At 43.3% G+C, this 18074-nt stretch overlaps 1 protein-coding gene across 3 annotated transcripts; it reads right to left on the reverse strand.

Annotated features, from left to right (window-relative positions):
- Positions 1–1499: 1499 nt before the first annotated feature.
- Positions 1500–18064, reverse strand: FCGR1A (Fc gamma receptor Ia). Of its 3 annotated transcripts, none has more exons than XM_072946663.1 (7): positions 17633–18064; positions 11561–11661; positions 11138–11158; positions 10119–10373; positions 5717–5968; positions 4297–4581; positions 1500–3467 (listed from the first exon to the last, which is right to left on the reverse strand). In XM_072946663.1, the coding sequence occupies exons 2-7, from the start codon at positions 11589–11591 to the stop codon at positions 3298–3300; spliced, it is 1014 nt and encodes a 337-aa protein (XP_072802764.1). In that variant the 5' UTR covers positions 11592–11661; positions 17633–18064; the 3' UTR covers positions 1500–3297. The 3 variants fall into 3 exon arrangements, with proteins under 3 accessions (XP_072802764.1, XP_015105612.3, XP_072802763.1); XM_015250126.3 differs by having other exon boundaries at positions 1500–3518; positions 17633–18059; XM_072946662.1 differs by having other exon boundaries at positions 1500–3518; positions 10119–10376; positions 17633–18059.
- Positions 18065–18074: the final 10 nt, after the last annotated feature.

Raw genomic sequence — 18074 nt, forward strand, 5'->3', positions numbered from 1 at the left:
ATTTTTAAAAATTACAAACAAAACTAAGAACAGGTTAAAAAAAATGATCCTACCACTCCAGAAAAAAAAAGTGCCTAGTATTGTAGGCTACGAGATCTGTTTGAAAGGTTGTTACATGAGAGTGCGGAGCAAAGGGGTGCTGGAAAGAGGGGGAGGGAGAGCACCGTCCTTCCTGGAAGACTCAGAACAGTTGGAAAGAGCTATTTAAAGAATGAGCAGGAATTCACTAGCTATCGATGGCCACCCATTTGTCTCATTTTACCACACAAGACTGATGCTTGGTGCATAAAAGCTGAAGTTAAATGAAAGCAACAGACAAAAGATGATTTAAATGCCAGTCATTGGTACCCCGGCATGGGCCTGGTTACAGCAATCAAGTTGGTTCCCCTCAAAGAGGATCCTGAAACCAAGGCCGGGTGCAAATACGCATTTGGTCATCTCAGGAAGCGCAGCGATGGGAGTGGAGAAGTGAAACATGGAAGGGAGGAGAGTCCGTAAAGGAGGCACCGATGGTGAGCAGGTTGCCACTGTGAGGACTGGGGTTCCATCCCGCAGGGGGCCCTCTGAGACTGTGTGAGACGCACCCCACTCCCAGAGGAGGTACACAGTGGGGCTATTGACCGGCTAACTGCCATCCTCCCTGGTTGAGGCTCCATTCTGGGTCTTTAATTTTTTGGCACTTGTGGCTTTCCCTGGATGCCAGTTCACACAGTAGAGAAGCCTTCGAGAATCGGGCATTCTGAAGAACGGCCTGCAGGTGGCATCTGGAGTATGTGGAGGGGCATGGGACTGACCAGGGGTGGCACACAAACCACAAGAAACAGAAGGGCTCTTTTCCAGTTAGAATGCCAAGAGTCCTGCTCCAAAGGCTGGAGTGAGCAACCATCTCTGACTTTTTTCAGCTGTGCCCTCCCTGCAAATTGAAAAGCTGGTGTGCAGATTCAAATTAATCAGTGCATTTGTCTTTACGTCTAAAGCAAACTGGATTTAGTGATTCAAAAAATGAGACCATGGGGTAAAGTTTCCCTGTGGGCACCTGTTAATTTGTCTCTAGAGCAGACCTAGAGAACCTTTCACTCTCCTGCCCATGGTTTCCTGGTCCCCAGTGGCACTGACCACCCCCACGCCCTGGCCATACACAGAGGCTTTCACCAAAGGTGGAGGATGGTTAGCAAAGACAGGATCTAGGGTCCTTTGGGCCTCTCTCCCCAACAGGATCCGGTGATTTCTCTGTGTGTCTCCAGTACTGGATGGAATAAAAATGAAGAGAAGTAAGCTCTTAGACAGATAAGGTTAAGTGCCAGGGAGAGGGCACTCAACCACCGAGGGAAACTGGAGGGCTGGACACCCACCTGGAGAAAGTAGGAGGTGGTACCAGGCCTTGACCAGACCCAGCACCAAGGCTTGGGAACATGCAGGTAGGCCACAGTCTGGGGGGGACCAAGAACCTTTTTCTGCACAGCTTATACACCAAAAATAAGGGCAGACTGAGGTGCAAATCGTTCAATCAAGAAAGTAATTATTAAAGTACGTATGAGAAAACACTGTGGTGAAGACACAAGTGTGGAAGGATGTGGAGAGGAAGCGCAGAGCGCGGGGAAGGAGGAAGCACTTCTTGCTGCTTTAGCAATGACTGGCCCCGCTCCGGCTCCTCGCCTCTTCCCGGGTCACAGTGCTGTCTGTGTCCGTTTCTGCCCCCAACCTTCTGTCTCCAGGGAGCCCTTTCCTTAAAATCCTTGCCACCCAGTGAGGGTACAATAGAGCTCTCTCCTCTGAGTGTGCCTGTCACTTCCTGCTTCAGTTCCCAGGTCCTTGGGCTAGAATCATCAACAGACAGTCCCGCTACAGAGGGTCTTTGGGCCTCTTTCCTTTGGAACTCATTCCCTGTGGTTCTCATCTCTCTGTCTCCCCAGTCCCTAAGGCCAAGCATTACGTGCAATCAGTAAAGCTCCTACTACACATGACCATTTCTTTTAATACAAATGTTGGAGTTGTCACACTTCTAATGAGATGATAATTAGTGAACTTTTTCTGAAGGTGAAGGGGAGAAGAACATTCTCACCGTCCACAGACTAGGAAAGCAGTGGGCTGAGGCGCCTCCCGTCTACTTCGTGTCCCAGGTTGCTTGAGGGCGTGTCTAGATGGTGGCTGTCACAGGTGAGTCCTGCCATATGGAACCAGGACAAAGGCCAGGCGGGGATGCATCCTTCTTGGGCAGATAAGCTACATTTTTTTTCAATCAGATAATTTAGCATTATGTTGCTAGGTTTGTTTGTACCATTTCTGGGTTTTTTCCCCCAAGCTTTAGCAAAGTCTTATCCACGTATTTCATTTTTTTTCTCAGCTGTGCTATGAAGTAGCAGGAAAATATTTTGTCTCCAAACTGGAGCCCAAGTGGGAGAGTAGTGTATCCTGAATCATCTAGGAAGTCAGAAGGGTGACGTGGCCCTCTGGAAGCAGGAGCTGCGGCCTTGGGGCAGCATGGCCTCTCCCCACTTGCAGTCTCCCCATGCAGTGCAGTGCTTGGAGAGCCGGGTTTACTTTATTCAGCAAAGCAGCAGCTACACTCCCTCTTCCTACAGGGAGGGGGACCGGGTCAGACACGCAGGACTCCTAGTGTCTCTGGACACAGAGAGGTTATGAGAAAACTTCAAATGAAAAGGCAAAAACAACACATCCATTTCTCATCATGAGCTACTCGCTGCATCTCTGTAAGATGTATGGACAGAAAAGGGAAGAGCTTTGAAGTCACCATCCTGAGCACCGGGAGGTGCGAGCGCTCTAGTTCTCACAGTCGCTCAGAGTCACCTGTAGATTCTGTTTCCTTCTTCTTGGTCTATATGATTCCCTCGTCTTCCTCATATTCTGGCCCCCCACCTCTCTCTGTCCACACCGTCCTCTCATTGTCTCTCTCTGCATTAATCTCTTACCTATGCACGCACTTACCTTTTCACCCTGTCCCCAGAAAGAAATTACTGCTCAGACTACCCTAATAGGATAATCAGGCTCGACTCGACTTCCAAGTTTCTAAAGATTTCTTTAGAGTAGGTCTCACTTCAAATCATCCCTGATTACCAAATGTCCAAGTTTGCTTCCACTGAAGTCACCTCATTTACTTGCTTTATTTAAGAGTCAGATGTCATGGGATTCACAGTTCTAGTATCTTTCAACTTCTGGGTGTCAGTGCCCGGCACTAACACAGAGAGGAAGGTGTGCGGCTGTCACGTCTGTGGATGCTGAGCCGCCGCCCTCCTCCCGGAGGGTCTCCTGGTGCGTCCTTTCTTGCTGCTGCTCTTCTCAGTCCTGACATTTCAGCTCTTCTAAATGACTATCTTTTTGAAGGTAGGAAGTTAGCTTCTTCTCATGACCAGAGTCCAAAGAGATTTCTAAATTCCACTTTTTCTTTCTTTGCAGTTCCTTATGTATCATCATACAGAAGGCAGTGTCCACCAAAAATATTACTCCTACTGTCAGATAGAAAAGGACATGAAACCAGACAGGAGCTGGCAACTGGGGGCCTGTAAAGGAAAATGGCAGAGAAGAAACGCTGTGTAGAAATCAGAGGGACCTGACGGAGTTATGTTTGGAAGAGAAGGCTGGCTGAGACCTGCTGTGTCTGTACCCAGTGGAGGCACCGGGGATTTCAGGGGCTGGAGGGAGCTCCAGTGGGCCCTGCAGTGGATGGGCACGGGGCAGGCTCCTCATAAGAGCTTAACTGCCAGGGTCTTGCCAGTGGACTTGCTTTCTAGTTTCACAGAGAACTGCTATTTCTATGCCATTTAATGCTTAGAATGAATTTAGGTTGAAGATGAACTTTCTTTCTCCCAAGAGTCTTTGTTCTGCAGCTCATGGTCCCTCCACCTCAGCCATGTATAGACACTTGGGCAGGTATTTACGTGCAGTCCCCCAACCCCTATCTCGCCAGCCTACCACGTTGAGCCCCTTGAAGTAAAAGCCGCCCCCGGTGTCTTTATACCCCATTTCTGTAACAGTAGAGAGGAGAACTCAGTATGTTGTTAAGTTATTGGTGGGGGGGGGAGGGGGAGAAAATGAAGAAAAGGAAAGAAGGAAGGAGGGACAAAGGGAAGGAAATAAGTGGAAGAAGGAAAGAAAAAGAAAGGGAAGGCAAGTTAAGGAAGTTTACGAGGAGAGTGTGAAGTTTCCAGTCAAGAGTGGAGAGGCCTGTTCAGGCGTTTCCCCGGCTGGGCCATGAACCCCCCTGGACAGACCTCAGCCCCACAGGAGAAAAGGGAGCACCCACTCGTGTGCCGGGCAGTTCCCATGTTCCTCACTCACCGACCACCTGAAGCTTCAACTCAGGGCTGCGCTTGACGACACTGCCATCTTCTGTGGCAGCCTCACACCAGTGCAACCCGGAATCTCCTCTTTCAGCAGTAAGTATCTGGTATTCAGAGGATGTGTTCCTGCTCCTCAGGGTCCTGCTGCCCACGTGGAAGGAGAAGTAAAGCCGCAGACCAGGCCTCCGCAGGAGCAACTCTGTTTCACAGCTCAGGTTGACCATATTCCCCTCGAGGAGGGGGAGTGGCAAGGACGCTCTCAGCACTGGCTCTGTAAATAGCTCTGAAGGAAAAGTGGGTGCGGATAGGGTTGCCTGCTTCAGTGTCAAGGTTTCTTTGTATTTAAACACGAGATATACCCCCACCTCCTTTGGGGAATCTGCCCCTAGAGAATGCATCTGTACAACATAATTTTCCCCACTTCCAGCAGAGCCGTTCTTGGGGTTTTTTCATAAACATACTTACGGTTGCCAGCTTGCCCACACCTACTGGGGAGAGCACCTGTACACAGCCCGTGCTTCCCTGAACAGCCATGCTATTTACTAAACGAACTTGCCCTTTTGTAATGGTTGACCAGGAGTGGACACTGACTTACACACTAGCCAGTTCAGTGACTCATCACTTGTGTTTCTGCCTCAAAAGATAATCTGGGACAATAATTTCTTTCCCATAGGAATGAACTATTTTTCAGACAGAAAAAAGTTGCTAACGGTTATGAGCACTAAGATAAAAGGCCATGAAAGAATCACAACAGCTACACACAAACTGAACAGAAGAAGCTGCTTAGTTAGCAGAGGTTCAGAGAGAAGTAGGACCAGAGGCCACGTGGCCCCTGAGAGCCAGACGGAAAGTATAACCACATCCTGCTGTCTTCCTGGCTGGGGAGCTTTTATGAGATTCCACTGAGTCATTTTCTTGTCTTTTGTTTCTGTTTCTGTTTTTTGGGGTGTTTTTTTTTTTTTGGCCATGGGGGGCAGGTAATTAGGTTTTGTCTATTTTTAGAGGAGGTACTGGGGATTGAACCCAGGACCTTGTGCATGCTAAGCACGCGCTCTATTGCTTGAGCTATACCTTCCCCACCCCGCATTGAGTCATTTTCTAATAACTCTCCTCCTTATCTTGAGTGAGTCTCTATTCCCTGCAACTAAAATAAAAGTGATGAAATGGATCCTCACTATGGCCTGGCCTTGACATTAGCTCCTGGAATTGCTGATGGGGAAAAAGCAATGGATGGGGTGGGTGGGGACCCAGAAGACCTCAGTTCTGATCCCAGCTAGCCACTGGTCACTGTGTGGCCTTCAATAAGGCAGTTTACCTCTCTGGAGCTCAGTTTCTTCACCTGCAAATTGAACTGGTAATTCATGATGTTTTCCTCTGGTCCTTAAAATGACAGCTCTACGACTATTCAGATACGATACCTTTTACAGTGATAGATACTCCTGCTGATACGAAGCGATGCCTTCCCATGCCTGAGCAGTGATAGATGCCACTGTGACTCAGGTTGGTTTTCAGAATGGTGAATTCAGAATCTCGAGGAGAAAACTTAAAGGCTTTGCCGTCTTGGTAGAAAAGTACGTTGTACACCAGCTTATTCTTCCATCCATGACACCTCAAGGCCAGAGGTTCCCCCTCGGTGAAGATTCTGCTAGACACCTGGAGTAGTAGCCAATCTGGAAAATGTGGACCCAAAAATGTGTTTATACAATGGCAGAGGAATAAAGAGGCCAAGCTGGGCCGTTGGGGCTTTTAAAAATCTTTTTTCTCTGCAACATTCAAACCTCAGAGCTCTGCTGAATTTGAGGCCTCTCTCCCATTCCTCAAATATCTTTAGTTTTTCTGGGAAGAAAAGTAATCTTTACCAGCAACCATGTACATGGCCCTTTCTTATCTTCCCTTTCCAGATCTCAGAAGTTGGTAGGGACAAAAACAGCTCCCTGCATGTGATAGGCAGCATTCTAAGACGCCTCCAATGAGCCACATGCTTGTATAATCCCCATGAGCATGGCTGGAACCTATGACTTGCTTCTAGCTAACAGAATATGATGAAGGTTATGGGTTTCACTCCCATAATGATGTTACACTATATGAGACTAAGCTGACTGGACTGAGAGAGACTCCTGCTGCCCTTAAAGAAGTGAGCTGACATGTTGCGAGAGGGCCTGTGTGAGGGCCACATGGGAGGGGTCTCCAGGGACTGAGGCTGACCTCCAGCCAGCAAAAAGTCGGGACCTCAGTCCTACAACCATGAGGAGCTGAATTCTTCCAGTGACCATGGGGGCTTGGAAGAGCTGCAGGAAGCAGCACAGCCCAGTCAGCACCCTGACTACCCTCAGCACAGCACCCAGCTAAGCTGAGCCAAGACTTCTGACCCATGGGAAGATAATAAATGTATGTTGTTTTAAGCTGCTAAATTTGTGGTAATTTGTTACGCAGCAATAGAAAACTAATACACTCTAACTGCTGAATAATTTGTTAATAGGATCACACATACTAAGACAAATACACATAACGGCAAACATATCCAGAAATATAAATGGACCTAAATTGACAGGAATACTCACATATGTGCAATCAGTGATAGAGTTGGTGAAAACAAGCTACAAGTCAGATGGGCCCTCCCTTTTGATGTACACCTCGGCACATACCCTCAAGAGGTCTCCTTTATTTTTTTGTTTTGTTTTGTTTTGACTAAATGAAGGTGAGGTTCTTAAAGGACCAAAGAGAAGAGATATAGTGCTTTTTGCCCATCCAGAACTCATCTAAGAGTGGAAGGCAGGCATCCAGCGTTGAATATAGCATGGTTCTCACAGTCTTGGTGCCGCCATAGTTCTTCTAAACAGAATGAATACTCTTCCTTCATTTATTCCTGCTCCTAACCAAAAGGTGCTCGCAGACTGCACTGCCCCAACACACAGACCCTTTTGCTTTATAAAGTCACAAATATAGTGGGAAATTTTAATACTTCCATCAGAAACTGTCAAGAATACTGGTAATGATATAAAATATTTGAATGACAGTATTAATAGGCCTAATTTCACGGATTTCTGTAGAATGCTGTACCTTAGGAAAATAAAATTTTCCAAATGCATATACAAAAAAAATGAGCATGAACTAGGCCACAAAGCAATTTTCAACAAATATCAAGGAACCGATGTATTTAACACAAATTCTGATCAAAATGCCACAAAATTAGAAGTAACAAAAAGCCACCCTCTAAAAACACTTCTAAATATTCAAGAGTAAAAGAAAGAAACCAATTATAATGGAAATTAAAAATATTTAGTCTTAAATAATAATGGGGTTATTACATTTCAAAACTTGCGGGCTGCAGCTTTTAGCAGACATCATTAATTTCATACTTAAAACCTATTCTCATCTTCACTTTGAAGTAGGATGGGGACTCATTGTAAGTCACATGATTAGGACTCGGATCCATGAACCAGTTGTCTTTTCCTGGTTTCAGCACACACAGATTTAACTGAAGTGACTGAGAGCTAGTGTAACTGTAGTTAGATCCTCCACTGCTGACCAACTGGGCCAAAACTTTTTAAAATGGGACACAGAAAGCACAAACCAAAAACCTTCATGTATTGCACTGTAGTAAAATTAAGAACTTTTGTTCATTGAAAAAAAGAAAACAACAATGAGATAGCAAAAAGACAAGTCCAGAGTGGAAGATAATTACAACACTTAAAAAAGGCCTTATATCCAGAACATATCAAGAGCTCCTACAAGTCCATAAGGAAAAGGTGGACAACAATTTTAAAAATTGGCAAAACACCTAGACAGGTACTTTACAAAAGAGGATGTTCAAATAGGTAATAAACATATGAAAAGTGCTCAGTATCACTGGTCATCAGGGAAATGCAAATTCAAACCACAATGTGATGCTACTGCATGTGCACCAGAATGACTAAAATGAAAAATACAGAAAACACCTAGTGTTAATAAGGACAAGGAGCTTCCAGGACTATCACACTCTGCTGGAGGGAGTGTAATGCGGTATAACCGCTTTGGAAAACTAAAGCTGAATATATGCATATTTTGTGACCCAGTAATTCCACGCCTATATATATTCCAAGTCACATGTGCACCGAAAGGCATGTACAAAAATGGCCACAGAAGTATATTTGTCAGAGGCCCACACTGGAAACAACCCCAGATTCCATCAACAGAGTGAGCAAACATGGAATACTATACAGTAATGAGAACCAGGGAACTGCAACTTGACAACATGTGCAAGTCTCACAGTCAACATGAGAAAAAGCAGCGGGACACAGAGCACATGCCATGTCGTATTGTGTCCGTTTATATGAAGTTAAAAACCAGGTGAAAACCCGTGGTGTTAGCAGTCGGTGCTGGGGGCGGGGACGAGAGGTGAGCAAGGGGAGTTTCTGTGATTCTGGGAACGTTCTGCTTCTTGACACGGGTGCTGTTTACTTAGTGAAAATTCACTGGGCCGTACGCAGTTTTCTTGTATGTTACACTCCCGTAGAAGTTCACATTAAAATATAATTTGAAAAGGTGCATCATGTAAAATATAATATAATGTAAAAAAAAGTAAGACACTACTCTCAGTAGGCCACCGGTGCTCGGGGCGCCAGCGTCTGCGCAGCGGTGAGGCAGGCGGCCCCTCGCAGGCCGGGCTCACGCTTTGTTGCCGGGACCACCAAACACTTCTGCTGCTCCTTGAGCTACATGGTCTCTTGAAACAGGTGTCTGCCCCCCTCGCCTCTCGGGCCTAGGAACTGATTCTCAGAGGCTTGAGAGACATATGAGGAGCACCCAGCATTTCTTCCTCCAACACTCTCAACATATCCTTGATTAAAACACATTTTCCCTAACAGCAACCTAGTCCACATAAATCTGCTTCTGCCTCCGGGATGGATTAACTTTTGATTAATCAATTACAAAGAAGTTTTAACCTATTGCTTTTGAATAACTAAACTACTGAATTCAATTATTTGTCCTGAATAATGAGACATTTTGCCCTAAGGAGTCCTGCAGTCTTCATCTCTTGATAAACAGAAACTTCTTACACATTTAAGTGGGGAGTGATGTTTTCCTTTGCTTCTATTCATCAAAGTTTAAAATACTTAAAAGTCTCACAGTATTTCCATGTCTAGAATATTATATTGCAGATATACTATGAAATGTCCCCCTAGACTATGTGTATAAAGATGTTTACTACAGCATTGATTGTAAAAGCAAAAGAATGGAAACACACTAGAAGTTTACTAATAGAATGGCTAAACCAGTTACAGCACAGCTGCATAGCGCAGCAGACGTAAGAAAGTTAGGGGTTGGTCTCTATTGATATAAACAGACCTCCAAAGTATTTTAAGTAATAAAAGTACGGTGTTAAGGCAGTATATAGAGTATTCAACCAAACACTTAAAAAAGTTTTTATACATTAATGGTTTTGTTTCTGTGGAAGGTGACTACAGGACTTGGGGTTTGGGGTAGGAGAGAGACTTCATTGTTCACTTCTCTGAATTATTATTATTTACTATGGGCAGGCATTACTTTTTTTCACCAAAACTAGATGATTTTGAATAATAAAATTTTAGGGTCTAAGTTTGAATCTAGATACCCTATTCACAGCTGCCCTAGTTGGGGTGTTTTGGGGGCACAACGTAAGACCTTAATGTGATGTTTTAAGTATCTTTATTGTACCTGGTAGACACATAGAACTGAGACTAATACTCAGGTAAATGGAAACACACACACACACACACACACATATCAGGCATCTAGAAAGGAGGAAACACAAAGGAAGACCTTGTGATTTCCAGTCCTCCTTTTCCATGCTACACTTACCTTTGTGGATTTCCAGCTGTACAGGGTCACTTGGCACTGACAGACCTGTCTGGCACCTGTATTCACCACTGTCATTGACACTGGCAGCAGCAATTCTGTATCTAGAGGCCAAGGTCTCAATGGCTGTGCCGTTGAGAAACCACTGTGTAGAGCTGTCCCCAGACAGACGGGGTCCCTCACACCATAAGGTTACATCCTCTTCTTCGAACATACTGACCCATGGAGGTTGCAGTGTGATCACTGCCTTTGTGGGATCTGCTTTGGGATTAAAAAGCAAAGACCAAGTGGAGTAAAAGAAAAATCTGAGCAATTGGCAAGGTTTGTGGCTAGCACAAGGGGAAAAGGTATAGTGTTTAGATTAGACTGAAAATAGGCAAGTGGAAAAGTACAAAAGCTAGCCATGAAGAGTGCCCAGGCCCTGCTGCAGAGTCCTGTTCCTGTTATTAAATCTGCTTCTAGCTGTTGGAGATTTTGGGGTCCTCAGAAATAAATGACTAGTTTAGGTCTCCTTGTTGGTAAGCAGGAAGCAGGGTTTTAAACGAGGGCAAACTGACTAGAGCAGATTCTCTTATCCTCTGTAGTATACTGTCTCTAAGGGTTAATCTCAGGCCTTATTAGCATCAAACTCCATACTCTGAAGCCTTCAGTACTGCTTGGTTCTCTCTGGGAAGGAAAAAAATATACTCAGTTTTCTTCTAAGGGAGACTGGTGTGGGGGATGTTGGAAAACCCAGCAGAGCTACTTCCATGGTTTTGCAATTTTGGGCACTTTGTTATTACACATACATTTATTTAGGCATTTAACCAGGAGGTCAGAGCTCATTCAGAAAATCTTAGAGAGAAACCTTAAAAACCAGGATTTGATAAAAATCATACTCTGAATATAGAGAATTTTACATAATTTATACATCTTTCTCCTTTGTATCCTCTCTCTTTACTAACTTCTTCAGGATAAGGGGACCCATTCTTCAGAAGCAGGAATGTGGCAGAGAAAGAGAAGTTGAGTTAGAGATGACTTACCCACTTGCCCACCAACTGGAACTGTAAGAGACCAAAGAACAGAGGCATCAGTTGGTCAGTGGGAGATGACAAGGACGGGAGAGCTGGGGAGACAATTAACGTGGACTTGGAGGAGCCAGCTTAGGCCTCTTGAGTTTCTCTCTACTCCTTTTCCAAAATCAGGTACCACTGGTACAGAACAGCTTACAGATGGTTGTTGATGAGGCTATATTGTGACATGCTGCTTCCAGGCTTACTGTTACCTTGGAGTCTCCCTTCCCATTCTTTTGATATAATAAGCACCAATAAGCCATGGGAGCACAGATACAACTGTCTCCATACTCATGAGTTCTAGTCTAGGACACCAAAACAAGACAAAAAGTCCTGAGTTCCCTTAGCCAGAGCCTGTACCCCTCTAGCTACCCACCTCGAAGCCCAACTTACCCCAAAGGAGCAGAGCTATTAAGAGCCACATGTTATCTCCAAGCTGACAGCAGCAGTGAGACCTGTAGCACACAAGACACTGAAGATTTTGTCCTGGGGGGCTGTGGGGCCAAGATGAGAAAAGAGGAAGGAAACTGTCTCTTCTAACTATTTTTATCATGTTCCTTTTCTGGGAAATACATCCCTAATTCTTCTTTTTAAACATTTTTACAAATTGAAGTATAGTTGATTTACAATGTTGTATTAATTTCTGGTGTGCTGCATAGTGATTCGGTGATAGATATGCATTCCTGCGCTCCCCTCTTCCCTCCTGGTAACCGTAAGTTTGTTTTCTATGTCTGTGAATCTATTTCTGTGTTGTAAATAAGTTCATTTGTGTCATTTTTAATGGGATAAACTCCCCATTTGCCACCAGTGGATAGGTCAAAATTCAACATGAGTGCCTGTACCCTCTGATGTCCAAAGTTTCACTGAGTGATTAATATCCTGTTGTTTGGCAAGTCAAAAATTTTAATATCAACAGCTCTGACTGCAGTGTTATGAGACCTCTACTAGCAAAAGTGACTAATAAGCCCCAATAAGCAAGCAGGTTTCTTGCCAAGGCAAGTTTCTTGGGACTATGTAGATCAATCCCTCCAGCAGCCAAAAGAAAAGCAAACTGCTTTCTCTCACAAGGTAAAGATCTCTGTATTTCTGATACAGAAGCCACCACTGCATGCTAGATTTATAACTCCTGCCAAGGTTTGACCTGTTTGTTTCACAGTAAAAATTGCCATCCTACTGTCTTCTAGCCTCCATACTTTTTGATGAGAAATCTCCATTATGGTTAAAATTTGAAAAATAGAGGAATAATATTAAAGTAATAATCTCCACTGCCTCCAAACTGGACTTTCCAAAATAAACATTATTTAAAATATGGTGGGTGTAATATCAGAAAATGGTGAAATTAGAGCACTTAACTGGTGGCGTTTGGCCAGAGGACCAAAGAACTCCCAAGTCCCGTTCTGCCAATAACTTAGGTTCCCTGGCAGGTGTGGGGGCTCCTGAGGGAGATATGTACACAAAGAAGTGGCAAAATGTATGGTTATTACCAATAACATAATTTGTTATTAGTGTGGCTTGTGTCACAGTAGCAGGAATTCCAGTAAACTAGATCAGAACATAAGGTTCAGTTCAGGGTCTTAAAGGTTTTTCCTTCTGTCTAAGCACAAAACAACCTTTACCAAACTTCCCCAAATGAACCTGATGGTCCAAGTCCTATGAGAGAAGAGGGCCATTTAGAAGGGTTGGAAGCTCCCCTTGACACCAGTCAGGTTGGAATTTTTGATGCTCAGGTAGAAAGGGGGCAGTAGTAATCACACTCCTTTCTATGATGTTTTAATATACTGTGATCTCAACAGTTAGAAAAGGAAGCTCAACGTATGTCCTGGATTGTGAAGAATGAGAAGAGTATTTGCTCTCCCACTGAGTGTTAACGGTTAGAGAAGAAGAAAAGGAGAATTTCCCTTTCTATGTAAATATTCCCCTTTGATTTTCTGATGTCATTCCAAGTAATAGTAAGACAGAGATGAGGCCATCAAAAGGCCATTGTCTTCCCATTGTCACTCCTCCTGTGTTTCATGCTGAGTCAGAAAATGGGCAATATAACCAGACAAGGAATACCGTTTTAATATTATAGCATAGCCTTCTAAAGTTTGTGAGAACATGGCACAAGTTCAGTAAATTTCAAGGCTACATTAAGGGTCACCAACACCTTCCTATTATATTTCCCTTCTAGACTTATAAATAGTTGCATTATCTATCTATATGTAAAATATATACAAAATGGTAGGTATTACTACATATTTGAACATACTCATGAGGTAAATTATACGGTGGGTAATACGTGACAGCATAAGCCAGCTACATCAATGTGAATAATGTAAGATGTGAAATTTTATTATTATTATTTTATTACATTTCTTTTAGGGAAATAAAAATTAATGATCCAATAAAGAAATTTCCCTCCACTAATGTCCTCATCAAAATAAATAAAGTGTCCAACAAAATGAAAATTAAATTATGAAAACAACTCCTCTCTGGTTTAAAAAAAAAATCTGTTATGGTTCCAACCAGTCTTTGGTCTTAGAAGCTGTTACTTTTATTTCTGGTGCTTATTTATTTCTGCCAAAACTTCCCAAGATGGATTTAGGAACCCACTCATGTCCTATGTTTCTGAAGTTCCTAAAGGTCAAGTATATCCATGAAACTATCCAAGCAACAGCTCCCATATTCACAAAATTTAGAACCAGTGAGAACACTGCAAGCAAAAAAGGTCAGACTTACATTTTTATCGCAACTCATCTTACCTGAAGAAAATGGTGAACACTAAAACAGAAGAGAACAGAGAGTCTTGAATCCAAGTTTGCTTAATTTCTAGGCAGTTCTTCTAGTTAGTCTCTTGCAGACATAAAAGTCCATGGGGACTCTTACCAAAGTGAGTATAGAGGGAACATATCTCAACATAATAAAAGCTATTTATGACAAACCCACAGCCAATATAATACTCAATGGTAAAAAGCTAAAAGCCTTCTCACTAAAATCTGGAACAAGACAAGGATTCCCAGACTCATCACTTCTATTCTACATAGTATTGGAAGTCCTAGCCACAGCAGTCAGATAAGAAAAAGAAATAAAAGGTATCCAAATTGGAAGGGAAGAGGCAAAATTGTTACTATATGCAGATGACATGATACTATAAGACTGTACATAAAAATTACTAAAACTGATGAACAAATTCAACAAGATAGCAGGATACAAGATTAACATATAGAAATCGGTTGCATTTCTTTACACTAACAATGAAATATCAGAAAAGTAAAATTTAAAAATCCCTTTCAAAATTACATCAAAGAATACTTAGGAATAAACCTGACCAAGGAGGAGAAAGACTTATATACAGAGAACTATAAAACATTGATTAAAGAAATTAAAGATGATTTAAAGAAATGGAAAGATATCCCAATGCTCTTGGATTGGAAGGATTAATATTGTTAAAATGGCCATACTGCCCAAGGCAATCTACAGATTTAATGCAATCCCTATCAAATTAGCCATGACATTTTTCACAGAACTAGAACAAATAATCCTAAAACTTATATGGAATCACAGAAGACCCAGAATTGCCAAAGCAATACTCAGGGAAAAGAATGAAGCTGAAGGCATAACCCTCCCAGACAATACTACAAAGCTACAGTAATCAAAAACAGTGTGGTACTGGCACAAAAACAGACATATGGATCAATGAAACAGAATAGAGAGCCCAGAAATAAACCCATACACCTTCGACAAAGGAGGCAAGAATATACAAGGGAGAAAAGACAGTCTCTTTGGCAAGTCTCTTTGGGAAAGCTGGACAGCAGCATGTAAATCAATGAAGTTAGAACACTCCCTCATACCATACTCAAAAACTCAAAATGGCTTAAAGACTTAAACATAAGACAGGACACCATAAATCTCCTAGGAAAGAACACAGGCAAAACATTCTCTGATATAAATTATCCTAGGTTAGTCTCCCAAGGCAATAGAAATAGAAGCAAAAATAAACAAATGGGACCTAGTCAAACTTACAAGCTTTTGCACAGCAAAGGAAACCATAAACAAAACAAAAAGACAACCTATGGACTGGGAGAAAATATTTGCAAATGATGCAACTGACAAGGGCTTAATTTCCAGAATATACAAATAGCTCATACACCTCAATAACAAAAAAAAAAAAACCCGTTTGAAAAATGGACAGAAGACCTAAATAGACATTTCTCCAAAGAAGATGTACAGATGGCCAACAGACACATGAGAAGATGCTCAATATCACTAATTAACAGAGAAATGCAAATCAAAACCAGTGAGGTATCACCTCACACCAGTCAGAATGGCCATCATTAAAATATCCACAAACAATAAATGCTGGAGAGGGTATGGAAGAAAGGGAACCTCCTACATTGTTCATGGGAATGTAATTTGGTGCAGCCACTATGGAAAATGGTAGGTAGATTCCTTAAAAAACTAAAAATAGAGTTATCATATGATCCAGTAATCCCACTCCTGGGCATATACCCAGAGAAGACTCCAACTTGAAAAGATCCTTGCACCCCAATGTTCATAGCTGCACTATTTATAATAGCTAAGACATAGAAGCAACCTATATGTCCATTGACAGATGACTGGATAAGTATGTGATACACACACACACACACACACACACACACACACACACACACACAATGGAATACTACTCAGCCATAAATAAGAATGAAATAATAACATTTGCAGCAACATGGATGGAACTAGAGATTATTATACTAAGTGAGTAAGCCAAAAAGAGAAAGACAAGTATCATATGATATCACTTATATGTGGACTCTAAAAAAAATGATACAAAGGAACTTATTTACAAAACAGAAACAGACTCACAAACACAGACAACAAACTATGGTTACCAAAGGGGAAGGAAGGGAAAGGGATAAATTCGGAGTTTGGGACTGGCAGATACAAACTACTATACATAAAATAGATAAACAACAAGATCCTAATATATAGCACAAGGAACTACATTCCATATCTGGTAATAATCTATACTGGAAAAAGAATATGAAGAGGTATATATATATATAACTAAATCACTGTGCTGTACACCAGAAACTAATGCAACACTGTAAGTCAACTAAACTTCAGTTTTAAAAAAAAGAGTCAAGGAGACACCGAGGCTCCCAGATTATTTTTCTCTTCCACTCCTCTCCAGTTATTTGACAGCTGGCTGGCTACTTGCAGAAATATATTACTGCCTCTGAGATTGGTGAACTGGAAAAGGATCAGCAGAAGCACTGAATCAATTGTGTTGCCAGGCCAGAAGAAACAATATTATCTCCTAGTGGGAACAGTTTATTTGCACAGTACTTTGATTTAAGTTTACAAGGAAAAATGGCCAGTTACAGAGTAAGTTCCCTGAATATTCTGTTTTAGTTGCCTGGCCTTCCTTAGAGTAAATGGTAATGGCCCACATCTTGAGAGGCCTAGTGGGGTCTCCCTGGACATCTGGGCTATCTGGTGTCAATCAAAGGGCCTTATTAGTCTTACAAGGGCTTTCAAATGCAGGAATAAATTAGTGAAGACAAAAAAAAAAAGGCCTGTGAGAAAAATTGGCTATGAAAAGATTGGTTGATGGTCAGTAAAATTCAAAATTATATCTAAAAGTTTGATAATTTCTAGTGTTGGTTTTAAATGTGGGGGAGAAAAATTAAGTCTCATACTGTATGGGACATGTAATTGTTACTTACACGTTGGTGGTCGGTGCATATGGGAGTTTTAAATTTATTTACATTTCACCTAGCCGTTCCCCCTTCTGGCATGTATCCTCGATAACTAGTTAAAGCCATTTCTCCACCAGTCGTGGGGAAAATGAACCACAGCAGTTAGAAAATGCCAAACTTGGTAGTAAAAGAGGGATAAGGAAAATACACAGCGAGGTGAGGTATCTTCCCCCACGGGGAATCAAACCCAGGCCACGGAGCTTTGAAGCCTAGCCACTAGCCTACTTGAAAGCCCCTGACTTTTCTTCCGACTTCGGGCCAGAATGACCTTTTTTTTCCCTTTGCTCTAGGAGGCCTTGGGCCTTCCGAGCGGTTACCCGTCGTTTCTGAAACCCTTTTCCAAGGCCGTTACCTCCCTGCTTCCTCCAAAAAAGGAGCTCGAAGGTGACGCACGCAGCGCGCACGAGGCCCGCCAGGCCTGCAAGTCCCGAGTCGTCTCCTCACGGCCGCACCTCGGATCAGCCCTGGAGACGCGCCTCTGCGGGGCGGCCGCGTGCGTAGAGAAGGACGCCGGGGCCGGGGAAGGGACAGGGTGCAGGGAGGAGGCAGAAGGGAGGGGCCCGGGGTGACACCCCAGGATCTCCCACATCATAAAGGACCCCTGCGGACGCAGGAATGGCGATAGCAAGAATGGAAAACGCTTTCAAGTAGACTGGGCCGGGGGAGGCCTAAACTGGATTCCGGATCTTCCCCCTACCATCTGCTGCACCCGCAGTTTTTTTACCTTGTTGACGGCAATTCTGTCCTTCATGCACTCACGCCGAAAACCTTAACGGGCTTCCTCTCACAATCCATCATCTAGTCTGTTAAGGGATCGTTTTTCCTCTCTGGTTAATTGCGCACTTTGATTCACACAATCTTTTTCTTGGTCTCTGATTTGGGTCCACGACTCTCCTCATAAGGGTATGGAAACTAATTTAACCCGCTACCCTCAGTCCGCTGAGACTTTGGGGTTTGAGACCTTTAAACTCGGTACGGTTGGTCTGGGCCGCGGTTGAGACTTTTCTTGGCTCTGCTGGTTCAGATCAACCTCTTCCCAGCCTGTCTTCGAGGGCCAGGAGCAGGGCTGCGCCGCCTCCCCGCGGCCGCTCTCGCGGGGTCAGCAGCCCCACACCTCCCGTGGCGCCGGCAGAGAAGCTGCGGGAGGCGTTGATTCAATTCGTTGA

This window comes from Vicugna pacos, chromosome 21 (assembly GCF_048564905.1).
Source record: "Vicugna pacos chromosome 21, VicPac4, whole genome shotgun sequence".
Taxonomy (NCBI): Eukaryota; Metazoa; Chordata; class Mammalia; order Artiodactyla; family Camelidae; genus Vicugna; species Vicugna pacos.